This window comes from Cyprinodon tularosa, unplaced genomic scaffold (assembly GCF_016077235.1).
Source record: "Cyprinodon tularosa strain WSP-4 unplaced genomic scaffold, ASM1607723v1 ctg3, whole genome shotgun sequence".
In the NCBI taxonomy this organism is placed as follows: Eukaryota; Metazoa; Chordata; class Actinopteri; order Cyprinodontiformes; family Cyprinodontidae; genus Cyprinodon; species Cyprinodon tularosa.
In genome coordinates this window covers 1,806,000-1,824,646 of record NW_024039007.1, presented here as the reverse complement: position 1 = coordinate 1,824,646, position 18,647 = coordinate 1,806,000, and the positions used below count along the sequence as shown (strand labels likewise).

At 36.7% G+C, this 18,647-nt stretch overlaps 1 protein-coding gene across 1 annotated transcript; it reads left to right on the top strand.

Moving 5' to 3' along the window:
• Positions 1-5,351: 5,351 nt before the first annotated feature.
• pomt2 (protein-O-mannosyltransferase 2) lies at positions 5,352-17,372 on the top strand. The gene is made up of 21 exons (XM_038291358.1): positions 5,352-6,127; positions 6,202-6,286; positions 8,654-8,758; positions 8,863-8,971; positions 9,168-9,276; positions 9,391-9,550; positions 9,650-9,756; positions 9,843-9,925; positions 12,324-12,433; positions 12,507-12,570; positions 12,742-12,802; positions 12,875-12,953; positions 13,770-13,921; positions 14,013-14,104; positions 14,196-14,272; positions 14,345-14,416; positions 14,506-14,565; positions 14,639-14,744; positions 14,821-14,961; positions 16,641-16,752; positions 17,096-17,372. Exons 1-21 carry the CDS (start codon positions 5,847-5,849, stop codon positions 17,199-17,201), a joined length of 2,271 nt encoding a protein of 756 aa, XP_038147286.1. The 5' UTR covers positions 5,352-5,846; the 3' UTR covers positions 17,202-17,372.
• Positions 17,373-18,647: the final 1,275 nt, after the last annotated feature.

The following is an 18,647-nucleotide window of genomic DNA, read 5'->3' as shown; positions in this document are numbered from 1 at the left end:
TAATAATAATAACAAAAAAAAAATGCAGCCTTCATTTTATTATCTGTATAAGATTTTGAAAAAAAGCAAAATAATACCTGCAGATATCAGGTTTAAACAAGAAAAGTAATTTATACACTAGTATCAACCAGAGAAATTAATCCTTCTTCTGACCACGCCAATGTTTCTATTAAGAACCCTCCTCACTTAATGGCACTAATTGTAAAGATATGTGAAATTAAATTTAGATTTATTTTGATTTAGCATAGGGTCAAAATATTTTCTTTCATAGAAAAATTTCTTTAATACAGAAAGAAAAACTACATTTTTTTTTTTCAAAATAGTAATGACTAATTTATAAAAAGAAAAATAATGTAAGTCTTCTTTTGCATTTATGCTTTATGTCTTGGTATTGATAAGACTGTGCAGGAAAGTTGCATAAAACCTTCCCTCTCTGGGGTCTCGTTGGGTTTTATATGATGTGACCTGAAAAACCTTATTATATTCAGCATTATTCAACATGGGGAGAAGAGCACATAGTTCAAGTTAGACACGTGTTTTAATATTCATAAGACAATAAAAGGTTAGTGTACAAGGTCATGTTTACAGGCAGATAAATAGTCCAGAGGTTCATAAATAAGGGGAACTTCTGGAGACCAAGCTAGACCATGACTAATATTGATCTTCCCACCAAAATTACTGAGAAGGATGCTAAGAAAGGGAAAAAGATCCCCAAAGAGTTGAATCTTGATTTAAACAAATCTTTATATAAACCATTGGACTCTTCCTTTATACCAACTAGATTTGAAACTCATTCTGTCCTACCAGTTTGGTTCAATATGACTAAAGATTTCCAAAAGAGCTGAGATAGCGAAGGCAATTACCCTCTTCCTGCTGATATTCCTCCTCTAGATGCAGAATAAGTTTATTGCATCCTGGTATTGATTGGGGTGGCCAATTTCTAGCCTTAAAGGAATAGTACACCCAAAACATGATTAGCCTTCATTTTCTACTCACCCCCATGCTGAACAAAACTCTGGAGTACTTTTTTGATATCTCAAATGCATCTGGAGATCTGGGAGGCATCTTGCTGTCTGCTGACATTCAAATAATGGAGGTCTATGGCGCCCAAGACAGAAAGGTCCACAAAAGTCCACAAAAACGTGTCAATATTCCTCCATACTGCTCGTCCAATGTAATCCAAGTGTCCTGAGTGGGTAGCATCCAGAATTTACTCGAAACGAAGTCATTTAGAACGTTTTAGAGCATAAACAGTAGTGTATAGGATTTCCTAATAGCGCCCCCATGCGCGCTCACGATTCTACGGAAGCCGGCAGACCAAACCAGCGCATTCAGCTCGGCAGAGAACTCCTGCTCTTCCTCAACACTGACGTCCTCAGACATTTTTCTTTCGTTGTTTCTTTCTTTGCACAGGTAAACAGCACATTTCTTCTTCTACGCTTGCATTATCGGCAGAGCAGACGCTGAATGCGCACTTTCTTCCGGTTTGGTCTGCCAGCTTCCGTAGAATCGTGAGCGCGCATGGGGGCGCTATTAGGAAATCCTATACACTACTGTTTAGGCTCTAAAACGTTCTAAATGACTTCGTTTCGAGTAAATTCTGGATGCTACCCACTCAGGACACTTGGATTACATTGGACGAGCAGTATGGAGGAATATTGACACGTTTTTGTGGACTTTTGTGGACCTTTCTGTCTCGGTCACCATAGACCTCCATTATTTGAATGTCAGCAGACAGCAAGAAGCCTCCCAGATCTCCAGATGCATTTGAGATATCAAAAAAGTACTCCAGAGTTTTGTTCAGCATGGGGGTGAGTAGAAAATGAAGGCTAATCATGTTTTGGGTGTACTATTCCTTTAATGTATAAATTACAGACCGTCTGCACAACCAGCTGGCCAGTGGGTCACTGCCTCACATGTAATTTATTGCAATTAAAACACTTTAGATCAATAGTGTGAAGTTTATTTAGGCTGAACAGATCGCCCAAACTTCAGCCAGAGGTAGTTTCTCTAGCAGCTGTTACCACAGAACGTAGAAAAGAACCAATAGCGCATCTCACAGTACCAACGTAATTTACTATTAAGCTCATGTGTGCTGCAGTTCAAATAGGCTCTTCCTTAAAGCTGTAGTGCTTTGTGACAGAGGTTTATGGAAGGGCTTTTCAGCAACAAACCTTTAAGTTGAGTGTAATGTGAAACGAAAGGATGAAGCAATTCCTTTCCATTGTCAAGCACAGTGGAAGAGGTCTGTTGATGCGTGGCTGTTACCCTTCAAAAAGCCCTTGGGAATCATATTGGTCGTCTTTGCATCATAAAGTCTTTGAAAAAAACGATTTGAAATAAAGATTGTGTGTAATTTTTGTCATTTTGCATTGGACATTTTCCCAAAGATATTGCTTACCGCAATTTCCTACAGATTTCCCACAGAAATTGCTTATCAGAAAAACATATAAAAAAAGCAATCTCCATTACCATTTTATTTACCTGACTAGAATTATATTGGTAACTTCTGGGGACATATATAAGAGAGCAGGGGCTCCTAAATTTCTTCTTCCAACCTTTAGAACAGTGATGGGAAAATCGCACTTTCAGCTGAGTATTAAAAGATATCACACAAAAAAGCACAACATTATATTGTGTCGAACTGTCGGTTATATATTTTAGGGTGAATAGCAGTTTGCTATGGTTAATTTTGATAATGTAAATGACAAGGCCACATGACGTCTATATTTCCCCCCTAACATACACTTGTTTTAAAAAAAAAAATTCAACTCGTTTAACCTTTATAGTGTTTGTGGAAATGCACAAAAATCAGTTTTCAATTATAATTTTTTACCTTACATTTTCCCCACTGAATAAATGTACTTAAATCAATGGCTGTATTTTCACATTTTAATTGCGTATCATGCTGCTTTAATAAAATATCTTTACCTGGAGTTCTTTAAAAAATGCTGTATGGAAACCTAAAGGCCTTAATGAAGAAGTTTGATATGTTCTGTACAGATTAAGTATCATGTATGATCTTTGTTACATATTCTCTTAATGCTATTTAGTACCATTGATATTAGATTTGACACTACTCATCAAATCTTAAAAATACAAAAAAAATCCACCATTTTGTTTAGCTTTTCTAGATTTATCTGTCTGTAAAAATGTTTTTAAAGCATATCTTTTTCTGTATGAGAAGAGTGACACTGTACCATAGGAACTCTGTGTATACCCTGCCCTGTGGAGCAGACTATGAGTTTTATACTTTTGTTTTTGCAAGTGGCACCACTGTTTAAAAAAAAAATCTGTTTTTATAGCAAGCACCGGCTCAATCACAACTTTGCAGCATCGTTTTAATAGCAAATATGATTTTTTACAGTTTCTATTCAATCGATATCTAATTTATGGATTCTAAACAGCATTGTCCTACATACAGTAAAAGGCTTATCAGTAATCATTAGTAAGTATTATCAGCAACAAAGAAACAAGGGCCTGATTACACCTTGACAAGACGAAAAAAGCTGTTAACTTATACAAAATATCATTTATTTTGGATTTCTAAAATGAGGTTTTGCAGTGTTTTATATGAAGCCAACTGTTCTTTGCTCTGCTGTTTAATATTTGCTTGGTTTAGACTGAAAGTCTATCAATGCGGTAAACGCTGAGCTATTTAAAGCCTTTTAAACAATAGTCATTTCATACAAAAGCATTGTTGTAAAGCTGTTGTCAATATCATGACTGTTTATTTTGTTTACCATTTGACTGTAATCTGTATCAGTCATTGAAATAAATAAAAAACTTCTGATTTCCTCTGAAAAATTGCGTGTTTATGTCTATAGCACATTTTGATAAAACAATTAAAGTTCTTTACATGATGGACAAACAATAAAAAAATGAACATTGTGGTGGTATAATTAGGGAAATAAAAGAGAAGTTGAACATCAGACTGACATTATTAATGTATCTTTTACTGGTTGAAATCAATGTTTAAGGGCAACTCTAACCAATGAGTTTCAAACTCATGGTTTTTGTAGTTTTCTGGCAGTTTGTTTCACATAACTGAAGCATAAAAACGAACTTCTGCTTTAACATGTTTGGTTCTAAAGACCAGAGAGCTTTGGAAGGTGGATACGACAACAATTTCTTAAATGCATTTTGCTGCTACACTACTTGTTCCTTTTTGATAGTTAACAGTTTTTTCTATTCTTTGAGATAAAGGAGGCAGTGAAGACACTCTTGTAGTACGGTAATCAATGCGGCTAAAAATTAATGTATGGATTACGTGTTTTTTAGGCTCCAGTAGTATTTTGATCCTGGAAATGTCCTTCAGGTAAAAGTTGGTAGACTTTATATTTATTCTCCACTGAAAGTTTGGTTCTGAGTCCATTACTACATGTCCATTTTCCCACCATACCTGAGCAGAATTCCCATCGATGCTGAAGAAAAGCACCTCTATCAGGTTCAGGATGAAGTGCAGTTAGGTTTTGTTAGGATAATTATCACTGAAGATGTGTGAGTTTATTACACCCTGGTATGGGCTGCCTGTTGCACGTCAGAACTGACGTTTTAATCTAATTAGGAAAGTTCCTCTGTCTGGATATGCAGTTATAATCTTCAAAGATTTGGAAATGGAATAAAAGCGGTGTCCTATATTGATAAGGGTGGGAGCCATGGATGTCTAATCATCTGCTAATGTGTATGATGTAAAATATGATGATATGGCAGACTAGAAATGTATAAAATGCCTTTTCGTCTGTTTAATCTGGGCCACTTCCTTAAAGGTGAGCCCAGAGGTGATCAGCTGCAATCCTGTAACCCTAAGCAATTTCTATCAAAATCTGTTGTCATGTCTCCTGGTTATTTAATACATATAAATTATGAAGCGTTATTTAAAGAGTTTGTCCTGAGTGATCTCTTTTCAGGGAAAGAACCGGAAAGATAGATCATCAGGGTTCATACACAGAGCCTATCTTTAACAGTTTCCACCACACATAATTTTGGAAGTTTGAAAAAAAAAAAAAAAGATAACTTCAATTGTACATTATTTTTTTGGTCCATCACATAACAACATAATAAAAACAATCTAGAGACAGACATGCAGACACTGTTACAATGGTGATGATAAAATAAAGTATTGTTCAATTCCGCCCTCTAGTGGCGTATTTATAAAAGTGAGCTACCAGAAACCATTCACCTTGTGTTTTTACATTTACTTTTTTTTTTTTTTTTTATCTCAGTCATTTCATGATTCCTCTTTTTCCTGTTTAAAATATTTATTCCTCTAAGAAAAACATGTAGAGGAACTAAACAGAACAAACATTGTATCGTCTCCACTAATTGATCCCTCCGGCTTCCCGTACAGGGACGGGAATAGCCCGATTGGGATTTTGGGAATTTTAGTTTTGTCCCACAAAGCAGCGCCAGCAAATAATTTGCATAGCTATTAAAAAAAAAATACATTTCCCAGAAGGCAACGTGCCCAACGTTTAACAGTAGAGCTTCTCTGTAACATTTTGCTGCTTTTCAAACTAATAACGGTATATTTAGGTTATTAGCATTAGCTTGCTTGGATATAGTAATGTGTTATTTTACTGACAGGCTACTTTGGTAAAGTTTTGATTGATATTTTATTTTTTTACTCGAGAATAACAAAACTCATACAATGTCTGCTGATTTGTTAAGAGAGAGAAGAACCATTGTATGTATCAGTATTTATAAGAATGAGAGGTGAATCCTGCTGTTGTATGTATATAGTTGCTATATGCTGTTAGCTTCTGTTAGCAGAGAATCATGACAGCCGCGTGAAGCTATAGCTACACCTTTGGTGGTCTGCTGGTATAAAACCGTGTTTTTTACTGATGGCAAAAGAAGGATGCGTTTCTCTTTGGCACAACAAGAGGGAAACCTCTTCGGTCCGAAACCGTAAAGTGTCTCCCTCAGTAGAGCAGACCCATCAATCTCTAACCGCCCCAGTGTCCAAGAACAAGCAAGGAGATCAAACCCCCTCCTCAAATGGCTCACCTGCTGATTTATCAGCCAGAACAAGGGCTGATTCCCCAAACATACTACTGCTCATCCTGGTAACAGGACTGTCTTTTGCTACTCGTCTTTATAAGATAACAGATCCGCCTCATGTGTGGTGAGTAATGTTTCTAAATTCCTGTGTTTATACGCCATTCCAGCATCTTTTATTAATGTTTAATTGTGTTTCAGCTGGGACGAAACTCACTTTGGAAAGATGGGGAGCTACTACATCAACAGAACCTTTTTTTTCGATGTGCATCCTCCTCTTGGAAAGGTGAGCTCCCTGCACATCACTTTAATAGACTTTAGAGATCAATCATCATATCAGTTGCTTCATTCTTGGCCCTTAATTCAGTGTTTCTAAGGGTTAGGGTGTCCCAATGGTTGTTATGGAAGTTAAAAGGCTGCTCAGTGGGGCAGTAGGTAGCACAGCTGCCTTGCAGCAAGAAGGTCCTGGGTTCGATTCCTGGCCTAGGGTCTTTCTGCATGGAAATGAATGGTTGTTTGTCTATGTGTTGCCCTGCGATGGACTGGTGACCTGTCCAGGGTGTACCCTGCCTCTCGCCCATTGACTGCTGGAGATAGGCACCAGCACTCCTCGCATCCCCAATTGGGACAAGCGTGTCAGATAATGGATGGATGGGAGTTAAAAGGGAGATTGTTTTGAGGGGGATTGTTTTTATTGTTTTTCACAATAAATAATCTGCAAGTGGACTGTCAGGGACGGTTCTACATGGGGGCCGACAGGAGCCAGGACCCCTGTAGGACCCCCTCTACTGAAAACATATGCTGAAATATAATTAGGTAAGTTTTTCTTAAAATTTGTGCAGGCAATTAAGTCAATTTGCAAATCGAACAAGATGGCTTACATTTAAAATAATAAAAAAAGATCCCTAAACCCCATTAACTTATTTTAAATATATATTTATCTTATTTTATGAGCAATAGTACTTAACCTTTTGGCAGATTATCCTATAGTTGCCTGTTCAACTTGAGGGCAATTAGACTTTTTTTAAGAAATGTTTACTTTATCAGGTTTTGCATTGTATAGCGTCTTTCCCACTGAAATTAGCGCATTAACACTGGTTTTCAAACCTGGGTCGACCCGCTAACAGTCGATATTTGGCTCTCTATCCATGAACAAAAAAGCCTGGTCTGACCCACTGCTGATAAGCTGTGTGGCCTTTGCCCCCTTACTGCTGCGTGTCTGGGGACACCATCACACTGGGTTAGTGTGATGATGTCACCAGTGCAACAGAAAACAATAGAGAGCAATATCTAAGGAAGCCAAGGCGTAGTAAGGGTGCTTTATTGTTTGGTTGTTTCGTCCATCCTTATCTCTCTCAGCAGTGCTGCTCCATGTTTAGCAAATGGCGCAGCGTTGTTTTGTGTTATTTCAGACGCCACTGGTGCGACGTGTTGACGCCTACATGTTGCCCTCAATGGTATCACATAATTTAGCGGCTCAACCAGAGTCTTGCGTTCCCACTGTATGCTGATCAGAGCCGAGCCATTCAAAGTAGATTTTAATTGGTGTCATTGAGCCGTTTCTATGGCCACTAAAAGCCAATTGATCTCGGGTTTAAACAGGTTTGTTTGGCCAGTGGGTAAAGGGTATAACTCTAAATAAAATTATTATGATGATGATTTGTGCTGATAAAAGCGGCCATAACCGATTCGTCCCTTGGACCAATTTTAATAATTTGCCTTTAGAATTTACTCTAACCTTTATTTAGAAATTGTATTCAGCTTCAGTCACAGGAAATAGGATCAGAATTTTTATCTGTTACATCAGAAGTTTGCAGCCTTGGCTCTGTGGCTCAATTAATGCACCAAATAATGCACTCTTTCACATTTTATTTACCCTGTGTGTTTGTTATTATTTTGTCCTCTGCCCCATGAAAAAAAAACCTTTTAAATTCCAACTACAACTGCCACTGTAAAATCCTGCTTTTAAAAAGCAACATTTTATTGTAATTACAGCTTCAAGCCTTGTGAAGCATGTGTTTACTAGCTTTGCACATCTAGAGAGTGATATCTTTGCCCACTGGATGGAGAGCAACTGCATGCCAATGCTTTAATGTAATCCAGTATTAGTTTTTTAGCCATGCATTGTTTTTTTCCCCAGGTGGTTAAAAATAATTTATTTTCATCTCAATATAATCGGACATTTTTTATCATTACTGTTTTCTCTACATTGCTGGTAATAACTGGACTTTGCATGATTTTCCGTCTGTTGAAGGCCCGATCTTTATGGGGAACAATTAATAGAATGAGATATTGCTTTATTATCTTTCATCTACTAAAATTAAATTACACACAGGTGGGAATTTATTTACTAATTTAGAGCAATTGTTGCATGATTTTTTTTTAGAGGTTATCACAATAGAAATGCACAGCAAACTTTAGATGTAAGAGAAGAAATTTTGCAAGAGTAAAATAAAGTGCAGAATCTTTTCCTTTATATTTTTCTGGTTTAAAACTCACAAGAACAACAATCATTTAATTGATGGGGGGGTGATGTGTCCACTTCTTGTGCAGGTCTTTGATATCTTTGACCAATTTGTAGTTTAGTGCAAAGAAGAGAGATTCAACCTTTTTGTGGACCTTCTGCGTCAGATGATGTGTTGTTCTGTTGCAGATGCTGATTGCTCTTGCTGGTTATATGACTGGCTATGATGGCACCTTTCCTTTTGTGAAGCCAGGAGACAAATATGAACACCACAATTACTGGAGGATGAGAGGAGTATGCAGCATTTCAATTAAGCAGTAGTGTGTCACAGATTTGAAAAAAAAATCAAATATATGTCATATGTTTGTGTGTTTAAACATCTGCCTGTTTTCTTCCAGTTCTGTGCTGTTTTGGGATCCTTTTTGCCGGTCTTTGCCTTCCTTATTGTGCAGGAACTGTCCCGCTCTCAAAATGCTGCCGTCATCGCAGCCACCTTGCTCCTATTTGGTTTGTAATGAAGTTTTATAACACCATGCATTGATTCAAACCAACTACATATACTTTTAGAATGTTTTTGTGTTTCTTGGGGAAAATAAAAATACAAAAAGTGATCAAATAAAAATTTCAGGACATTTTTGTTTTATTTAGCAGAATGAATGACTTGTTTATTTCAATATGCTGAAGATATTCATCTGCTTGACAGATACGGGCTGCATCACCATCTCTCAGTACATCCTGTTAGACCCCATCCTCATGTTCTTCATCATGGCAGCAGTTCTCAGTATGGTCAAGTTCAACCAGCAGAGCTGCAGGTATCCCCTGTGAAATGGGAAGGAGAAAACAAGCTTTATGTGTCATTATCTATGAATTAAAGCTGTTGAGCTTTTTAACTCTGTTCATTCTTATTTCAATTGACATGTTTTCAGGCCTTTTACTGCTTCCTGGTGGCTGTGGCTCATGCTGTGTGGTGCTGCTCTTGCTGGTGCTCTTGGGGTGAAGTTTGTGGGTCTGTTTGTCATCCTCCTGGTGGGTCTAAACACAGTCGGAGACCTCTGGGGAGTTTTAGGCGACCTGAGTCTCTCACTGGTGAACCACAGTTTTTTTTTTTTTTATAGATACGGCAGACTGTGCATTAATGAAATTAACTGGGGATTTTCCTGCTTAATATTCTTGTTTGCTTTACAGATGGATGTTGCAAAGCACTTCTTGGCCCGTGTTGTTGGGCTCATCCTGCTTCCACTGTTGCTCTACGGGACAATATTTGCAGTTCACTTTGTCTTATTGAATAAAAGGTAAGAGTGAGAGTTAAAGTTGATGTGAAAACCGTTATAAAAAAACAACCTCCCACAGCCTTTTTTTTTTTTTTTTCTCTTGCCAGCGGACCAGGTGATGGTTTCTTTAGTTCTGCCTTTCAGTCACGTCTCATTGGGAACAATCTGTACAACGCGTCCATGCCAGAGTGTGAGTCCTGAACGCAGCTCAGAATTAAACAAAAATCTTATTTATGTGTGAAAGAAAGCAACTTTGATGTTCTGTGAAAACAAAGTAGGGCAACTTGGCGGATTGCCTTCTTCTAAAGGAATTAAAGGAGAATTCCGGTTTTTAACACTTTTAGCCCATTTTCTGTAGTGTCCAGGATGAAATCGAATGATCAACACCAAAATTTTGACAATTGGTCCTGTCTCTGATATTTGGCTCATGCAGAATCCCCCCCTGGCTGCTTCAGAATGGCTTTCATAGTGCATGTCCGATAATGTCCTTAAAACAACCTTAAACGTTCTTTTTTTAAAATATGCTAAAATATGCTTTTTTTTAAATCCCAGAACTCAATGGGATTTACAAAATGCTAAATAAAACACTACAGGAACGGTTTTTCTTCACGAAACTTTGTTGGGAACGTCATTGAACAGCGCTGACGACCCGGTGAGTAGCATATTTTAAAAAAAGAACGTTTAAGGTTGTTTTAAGGACATTATCGGACATGCACTATGGAAGCCATTCTGAAGCAGCCAGGGGGGGATTCTGCATGAGCCAAATATCAGAGACAGGACCAATTGTCAAAATTTTGGTGTCGATCATTCGATTTCATCCTGGACACTACAGAAAATGGGCTAAAAGTGTTAAAAACCGGAATTCTCCTTTAAAAATAAAACATAGTCCCTTTTTTCAGTCAGCCTAGTTTTACTCCACCCCACCAATTATCAGACATTAGTGCTTTTTCTGGCCTGTTCAGGATTAGGTAGAATCAGAAAGGAGTAAGGCTTAAAAAAAATACTACTGGTACTTACGGTACTGGTATAAGCAACATTGAAAATGTCTGGAAATGAATAAGGGTCTAGCGAAGCCTGTGGAAAAGGGGTAATACTCAAACAGGATTCCTACCGTCTTAAAAGTTGTTGAATTTTCTGTGATAATTTTCCAGGTCTGGATAGGTGTGTGAAAAAAAAAATCTTTTAATTCAATTCATTTTATTTATAGCCTTGATTCAAAACATGTAATCTCCATGGTAGAAATGGTTTGATGAGGAGTCATGAAGCGTTTTGACTCATTACCAAACTATAGTGATGCTGAGTTGATGCTGAATACCGACACCTTTAAAATCCCTACAGGCAGCCTATCTGACAGACCACTAACACTGATTTGAGTACCTATAATATTGGTATGATATGTCATAAAATGTTCAATTTTTTTTGTTTGAAAATTTCTTTTGATATTTATAGATGCAGTCAAATAATTTGAACGTATATCATAATATGCAATTTTAAGTGAACATGTAAATAAGGATGCTTGTGGACTAGGATTTATGAATATTTATTCAAACCAATAATTACAGTAAGAAAAGTTACTTAGAATCAATTTGAGATCATTTTGCAGATGTATCCCATTGACAGATATGCCTATATACAGATCAAAACAGCTCATGTGACATTCTTTAAACGATACGCGCAACGACACATACTCGACACTCTATGACCTTGAAGCATCGGTGGTGCTGGACCCATCGCTACTCGATGCATTTTACTGCTACAGTCGATTATTCATCCAGACATATTGGATAAACGTTTTCATCTATGAAAACCAGGCTGATTACATCCCTCTTACTGAGCATTCAGCCTCCTTTTAGAGGTTGGAGAACCAGGAGACACACAAAAGGATGCACAGAAGCACAGAAATCTACATTCACTAATGTTAGAAAACTTCCATTGGTTCCTCCGTTTACAAATAAAACAGTCAAGCAAATTAAATCTGAGCAAGTTTTTCAAAATAAATATTAAATAGAAAAGTATTACAATGCTTAATAATCATGTAGATTTATATATAAATGACATTTTTTTTACATTTGATCTGAAACATCACCTATTCGATTTCAGCGTTTTAAACTTCTGTATTTGGGTTTGCGATTTTGTAAGAACAGTTCCTTTAATTTGTCTTCAAGTTTCCTCTGGCTGCATTATCCAGAGAGACTGGTTATAATGTGGGTGCGTGCACATTTATGTAAATGTGTGTATGTATTTGTAATATTTTATCAATGTGAAGTTTTTTGAAAGAGCATTCTGTTTTTCTGTCTTTAACAGAAGGGGACAAAAATAGTAATAATAGTCTTATTGCAGGCATATAAACTGTCATAATCTCCCATAGAAAATGTTCATGCATCCAATCTTTATTTTGAGTGTATTTTTTGAGTGAAGGAAAATAGATAAAACATTAGGAACAGTGCTTCAATTTTTATTTCCTACTTTCAGTTTGCAATTTGCAATTTTCTGTTTTAAAGTGGATGAGTAAATCAATTCAGTTGTCCTTTCATTCATTCTTCATGTGCATTTCCTTATTTGATGAACATGTTGTCTTTCTGATGCAGACCTAGCCTATGGCTCCGTCATTACTGTGAAAAATCTGCGCATTGCAGGAGGTTACCTGCACTCCCACTGGCATTTATACCCAGAGGGCATTGGAGCGAAGCAGCAGCAGGTCAGGCTATAACCGCAGCATTCGGTTTTAAATTATTAAATTGACTTTTTTATTCAGTTTTCTTCGTCCACAGGTGACCGCTTACCTCCACAAGGATTACAACAACATGTGGTTGGTTCGAAAACCAGGAAATGAGAGTAAGAGAGTTGTTTTTATTGACGGTCTGAAATTGTACCGTTTATTAGTTGTGCCAAAATTCTAATTAAGGTTAATTTCTGCTTTTTTGTGATAGTAGAAATAGGTGGCAGGAGAGCCTTTTTAAATAATTAGTTTTAGCTATTTAGATTTTTCTGTCATCTCTGTATTAGCTCCCTCTGGGACGCCTGACTTGGTTCGTCATGGAGACCTTATTCGCCTAGAACACAAAGAGTGAGTACCACACCTGGCTCTGCTGCCTGAAGTTTAATTCCTGTTTGATTTTAATCACATCGTTTCTTTCAGAACAACCCGTAACCTCCACAGTCACCTTCATCAAGCACCGCTGACCAAGAAGCACTTCCAGGTTACAGGCTATGGAGTAGTGAGTCCCTCTCTAACATTTGTCTTGTAGAAATGTTCACATTTGGTGACATTTATCGGTACACTTCATCGTAATTTATTTATTGTGGATTTATGCAGCAAACCAATGATGTGGATATTATAAAAGAAAATGATGCTTAGGTTATCTAAGGATTTCACAGATGATACTTCTAATGTCCCTTTCCTTTGATATCTCTGAAGAAAACCAAGTGTGAACAACGGAGCAGGGGGGATAAAATAGTTCTTGCTTTATTTTAAAACAGTTTCAAATAAAGTGAGCAAAACTGGGAGCAGAATTTTCTGGAAGGTTCCAAGATCCGAGGCCTAAAAAAAAACAAATCTGACAGGTCTGATTTATATCCATAAAATTGTTTGTACTAGTCTCTCCTGTGTAAGTCAAACTAAATCCATTGATATTTGCTGCTGTAATGCTGCAAAATGGGCTTATGTTGGGGAGTAAAGATAGTGATTTTGGACCTTAACGTATCTTTTATCTGTATCTGTATTTTTTTTTTTTTTTTTTGCCAATATTTATCTGGGAATTAGATGCTTTGCTTCCATAAGCAGGCCATTATGACTCTTGCTATGAAGTTCCTCTTTATTGAAAATTATTTAGGAAGTAAAGAGTGTACAACGGAGATGGAAAAGGAAGGAAGGAAGAAAGAAAGAAAGAAAGAAAGAAAGAAAGAAAGAAAGAAAGAAAGAAAGAAAGAAAGAAAGAAAGAAAGAAAGAGAGAAAGAAAGGGATAAGAACGGGGGGGGGGGGGGAGTGCAAGAAAAGAGAGAAAATAAAATAACAGTGTTTGTTTTTCTCTAGAATGGAATGGGGGACGCCAACGATCTGTGGAAGGTGGAGGTTTGCGGAGGTCGGAAGGGTGACTTGGTGAAAGTTCTGCGCAGCAAAGTTCGCTTTCTCCACAAGGCCACAGGATGTGTGCTTTACTCCTCTGGCAAAACTCTTCCGAAGTGGTAAATCTACTTGTCGCCTCAGCTCTGGTTGGTCCCTTTTTTAAACCTGCGCCTAAAGGATTGATATGCTGATGTAGTTGTTTCTTTCAAGGGGCTGGGAGCAGGTGGAGGTGACCTGCAGTCCTTACCTGAAGGAGACTCCCAGCTCCCAGTGGAACATTGAGGATCACATCAATCCCAGATGTACGATGCAATCCTGTCATCCAAGTTGATTTGTCTTGAAAACATGCAATGTTTTACTAATCTCATAATATCATTTGGTTTGTTTTTGCAGTGCCAAACATTAGTATTTCTCTACTAAAGCCTAATTTCCTGGAAATCTTGCTGGAATCTCATATAGTCATGATAAGGGTAAGTAATGGTTGAAAGATAATTAAGGGATTAAAAACCTGCTCCTTTTAAATGAAAATGTTCTCACTCCAGGGTAATAGCGGCTTGAAACCTAAAGACAATGAAATGAACTCCAAACCTTGGCACTGGCCTATCAACTACCAGGTGCCAGCTCTTATTTCTACTTTTTTTTTTCACAAATTTCAGTCTGCGTTTCTATCTGTGTCAAATGTTTTTCTTTTTGTCTGGTGAAGGGATTGCGGTTTTCAGGTGTTAATGAGACAGAAAATCGCATTTACCTGCTTGGAAACCCTGTAAGTACTATAAAAAAACAAAAAAAAAACCCTCTTTTTGTTCTTGGTGCTAACACGGAGGATTATTTTTCAGGTTGTCTGGTGGGTAAACCTGGCCACTTTAGGCTTGTATCTCATCATGGTGGCAGTGGCATCTGTAGCCATTCAAAGAGGAATCCCCCTGCAGCAGAAGAGAATGGGTAAACTGCAGCTTTGAGTCTTTGCAGAGATATGAGGATGAGTTGACCTTTAAATAGAAATGTTTACATGTTTCAGAGCATTCGGATGTGCTCAGGGGAGGAGGGGGACTTCTGTTTCTTGGCTGGCTGCTGCACTACATCCCATTCTACGTCATGGGCCGTGTCCTCTACTATCATCACTACTTTCCTGCGATGCTCTTCAGTACTATGCTAACAGGTGCTTAATTCTCAAGCATTTTAAGGCCTTTTACAATCTAAGTAAGAACAGGAGGAGAAGAGACTTAATGAAACTGACTGCACAAAAAAGAGTAGCATAAAAAGCTACTTAGGATGAGAAAGGGCTTTTATGCTTCTGGATTTCTCAGTGAGGACTTTTTGATGAAGTGCTTGACAGAGGTTTGCATGCATTTATAATAAAAAAATAATAATCCCATTGCTTTAGGACTTTTAGTGATTTATTAACCTTTTTTTTATTTTGATTGGTGATATTATGATAAATCAGACTTCTGTAATCTTTGATTTATTGTGGATTTCTATAATACACACAGACTAAGAGATCATCAAAGCCCAAATATATACAAACACCCCCATTAACATGTTACCATACACTTCTAAAACAACCAAAGTAACTTTGTAGGCTGAACTTCAATTATTTATTGATTTTTTGATGTTGCGGGTCACGTGATACACTGTCCGCAACCTGACGTTTAACCTGTGCGTCAAATACTGACGCGAGGGATACCTTAACCAAGCATCCATATGTGATGAGTTGGGAGTTCTTTGGTGTGTCTTCATCTGGATTTTCCATCTTTCAAAGAAATCATTGCATGTCTCAAATTAAAGACTTTCATGTCTATGATGAATATAAGTAAACTTTAGATCAGCACTAAGCCTGTTAAATTTATTTTTACTCATACCTTTTAAAAGGAACTCACACAAAGGGAAAGCTCATATTCCCATATTTTCAGAGATGGGAAGTAACGAAGTACAAATACTTCATTACTGTACTCAAGTAGATTTTTCTGATATTTTTTACTTTACTTTACTACTTATTTTTATGGCGACTTTTTACTTCTACTCCTTACATTTTTACACAAATATCTGTACTTTCTACTCCTTTCATTTAAAAAAATTGGCTCGTTACTTTAGTTTTGAATCATTTCAATGGAGTTACCGTTATTATTTTTCACGTCATCAATACCAAATTCAATCTAATTGGATGAGAATCTACGTTGCATTTGACGCACCACTACAGATGAATCGACAGATTCGGCGGTATTCATTCGCGGCAAATCATTGCAGCTTGGTGGCGGTGGCGTTAGCATAGTAGTATGGACGACGAGATGATTGAAAATGAACACAACGGAGATCTAGTCCTATTGGCAGACATCCATTTAAAATGTAGGCAACGGCATGAAAAAAGTGGTTTCTACTTTTACTTTTATACTTTAAGTAAATTTACAAGCCTGTACTTTGTTACTTTTACTTGAGTAAAGACGTTTAATCAGTACTTCCACTTTTACCAGAGTATTTTTTAACACAAGTATCTGTACTTTTACTCAAGTACGGAAAGTGAGTACTTTTGCCATCTCTGCATATTTTATATAATCATCATAATTGCTTGTTGCAACTGTTTTACATAATCTAGATTGATAAGGCAAATATTTATTATAAACTAACTAAAGAGGCACTATTGGGTCAGATCTAACTATTCTAATAGGATTGACTTTGAAAAGGTTTTTATTGATCCTTCATGTTTGTAAAGCATTGTTAGGATTTAGGAAAGGAATATTTGTAAATGTTTAAGTGAAGGAAGCAATGAATGTTTTGATATGCCTGCCTGGATGGTTGTTATCTGTTTTTTTTTAAGTTTCTTTTTTAAATTTTGTCTTACAGGAGTTACATTAGATATTTTGCTGAGAAGTGCTGATCTACTGCTATGCCAGCCTTATTCTGATTGGCTGCAGAAAGGAGGGCAGATGGGACTTTTATTTACTGTTCTCTACAGGTGAGCTTGTTAAAAGAACATATTCATTATATAGCATTGGTTAATCTTTCATGTGAAGTCTACTTTTAGGAGATTGTTTGTGTTTTTTTTAAGTATTATACCATGTTCCATTTGATGCACCTTGAATGGCTAACCTTTTTAACAGTTAAACAAATTGTTAAAAGTTGATTTATTTAATCAGTTCTGAGTAATTCACCTATTGAAGCTACCTTCTTTATCAAACTAAAACAAATTTTTAGAAGATATCAGCTTTTTTTGTGTTATATTGACTGTTTAGTCTGTGCTTTGTAACATCAATATGGATTCTTCTACACTTGACTCTCCATAATTCTTCTGTTCTCAGTTTCCACCTGTTTCATCAGCTGTCCTACGGCATGACTGGTCCTCTTGCACACCAGCCAGGCAGCGCTATGGCTGGCCTTAAGTGGATGGACTCCTGGGAGTTTTAGTCATTTCTTTAAGATCTTGGAACTAATGTTGTACAGTGCAGTTCAAAAGTTTAGATAATTCATCATGGGCATGAATGTCATATAGATAGATTTGAATTGTTCTTTTTTTTCTTGTTGGAAAAGCTCATAATACAATGAGTTGGACTCATCATTCTAAATATATAAATATATTTTAAGTGATTTTTTTATGCAGCGATGCCTCTATGTTTATGTTTATACCTTTAGCAGAGGCTTTTATCCAAAGCGTCTTACAAAGCATTTTTACAGTTATCACAAAACATGACAGTAAGTTCTCTAGGAAAATCCCAAGTCAACCTAAATAACTGGGTGATTAAAAGGCTTCAGTAGCTCTGCAAAACATTTGAATGAGTCCTGAAGCAGAGACTCATCTAACCAACACAGATTGTCCTCTATTTGGGGAAAAAATATTGACCCTCAACAAAGTTTTCAGAGATTTCTTATTTGAAAACCATGAATCATTTTTTTTATAAGGTACAATGGACCATATTGTATTAGGGGTGTCCAATTCCAAGCTTGTGAGCGACCCTGCAACTTTTAGATGCATCCTTTCTTTAGCACACCTCAGTCTAATTATTGGCTACTTACTATGCTTCTCCAGAGATTAATACAAAGGTGTAACTTTGTGATGAATGTTGGTAGGGACACTTTTAGGGTGGTGGCTTATGGACATACAGTTAATCCACACAAACGCTTTCAATAGGGTTTGTATTTTCCAAAAATGAGCTCAAACATATATTTATTGAATTAATTGCTTTCCTATTTTCGAAAACACAAAAAAACCAAAATACGCTGACATTTATATTTATAGACAGACATTAATGTATATAAAAAAGGAAGAATAACAGCCGATTCCGATGCAAACAGCAATATATATCATGCCTCCCTAGAACACAATTTCAGTTTCATTCATCCATCCAGAAAAATGTGAATTGATTGATGGATACTTTTCCTTTCAGCTGCATTAGTGATTTTCCTCATTCAAAAGCAGCAAAATAAAATGCAGAAATTTGTCCCATATATTGCAAAAATCTATGTATCGAAATTATTGGTTGGGACATGTCCACACCAGTCCTTCAGAAAGTTACGCCTGTGAATAAATAACATATTTATGAGGTCATTTGGCCATTTTCTTTAGGTATTTTGAAGCAGGAACATATCCAAAAGTTACTGCTCTAGATTTGAGCATCACTGGTATTTTGCATGAAGTGCAATTAAAAAAAGAAAAGGACATTATTTGGTTTTAAAATGACAAGATGTAAAAAAAAAAAAAAAAAAAGTCTAATATTTATAGTCTTATAAAGCTTTTAGTTTCATAATAAAGATCAACAAGTTTTGGGTAAACTGCGATTAAATAATGTGGGCTTTTTACATTATTTTAAAAAGAGGAATGAGTCAATGTACCTCCAGAGCTCTAGTGCGACCTCT

Bases quoted from the DNA above. Each gene is read 5' to 3' on its own strand.
- pomt2 (XM_038291358.1), top strand. From the start codon at position 5,847: ATGGCAAAAGAAGGATGCGTTTCTCTTTGGCACAACAAGAGGGAAACC. The intron at 9,757-9,842 runs GTAAGAGTGAGA...TTCTCTTGCCAG, and splicing joins TTTGTCTTATTGAATAAAAG to CGGACCAGGTGATGGTTTCT. The intron at 14,273-14,344 runs GTAAGTAATGGT...TTCTCACTCCAG, and splicing joins CTCATATAGTCATGATAAGG to GGTAATAGCGGCTTGAAACC.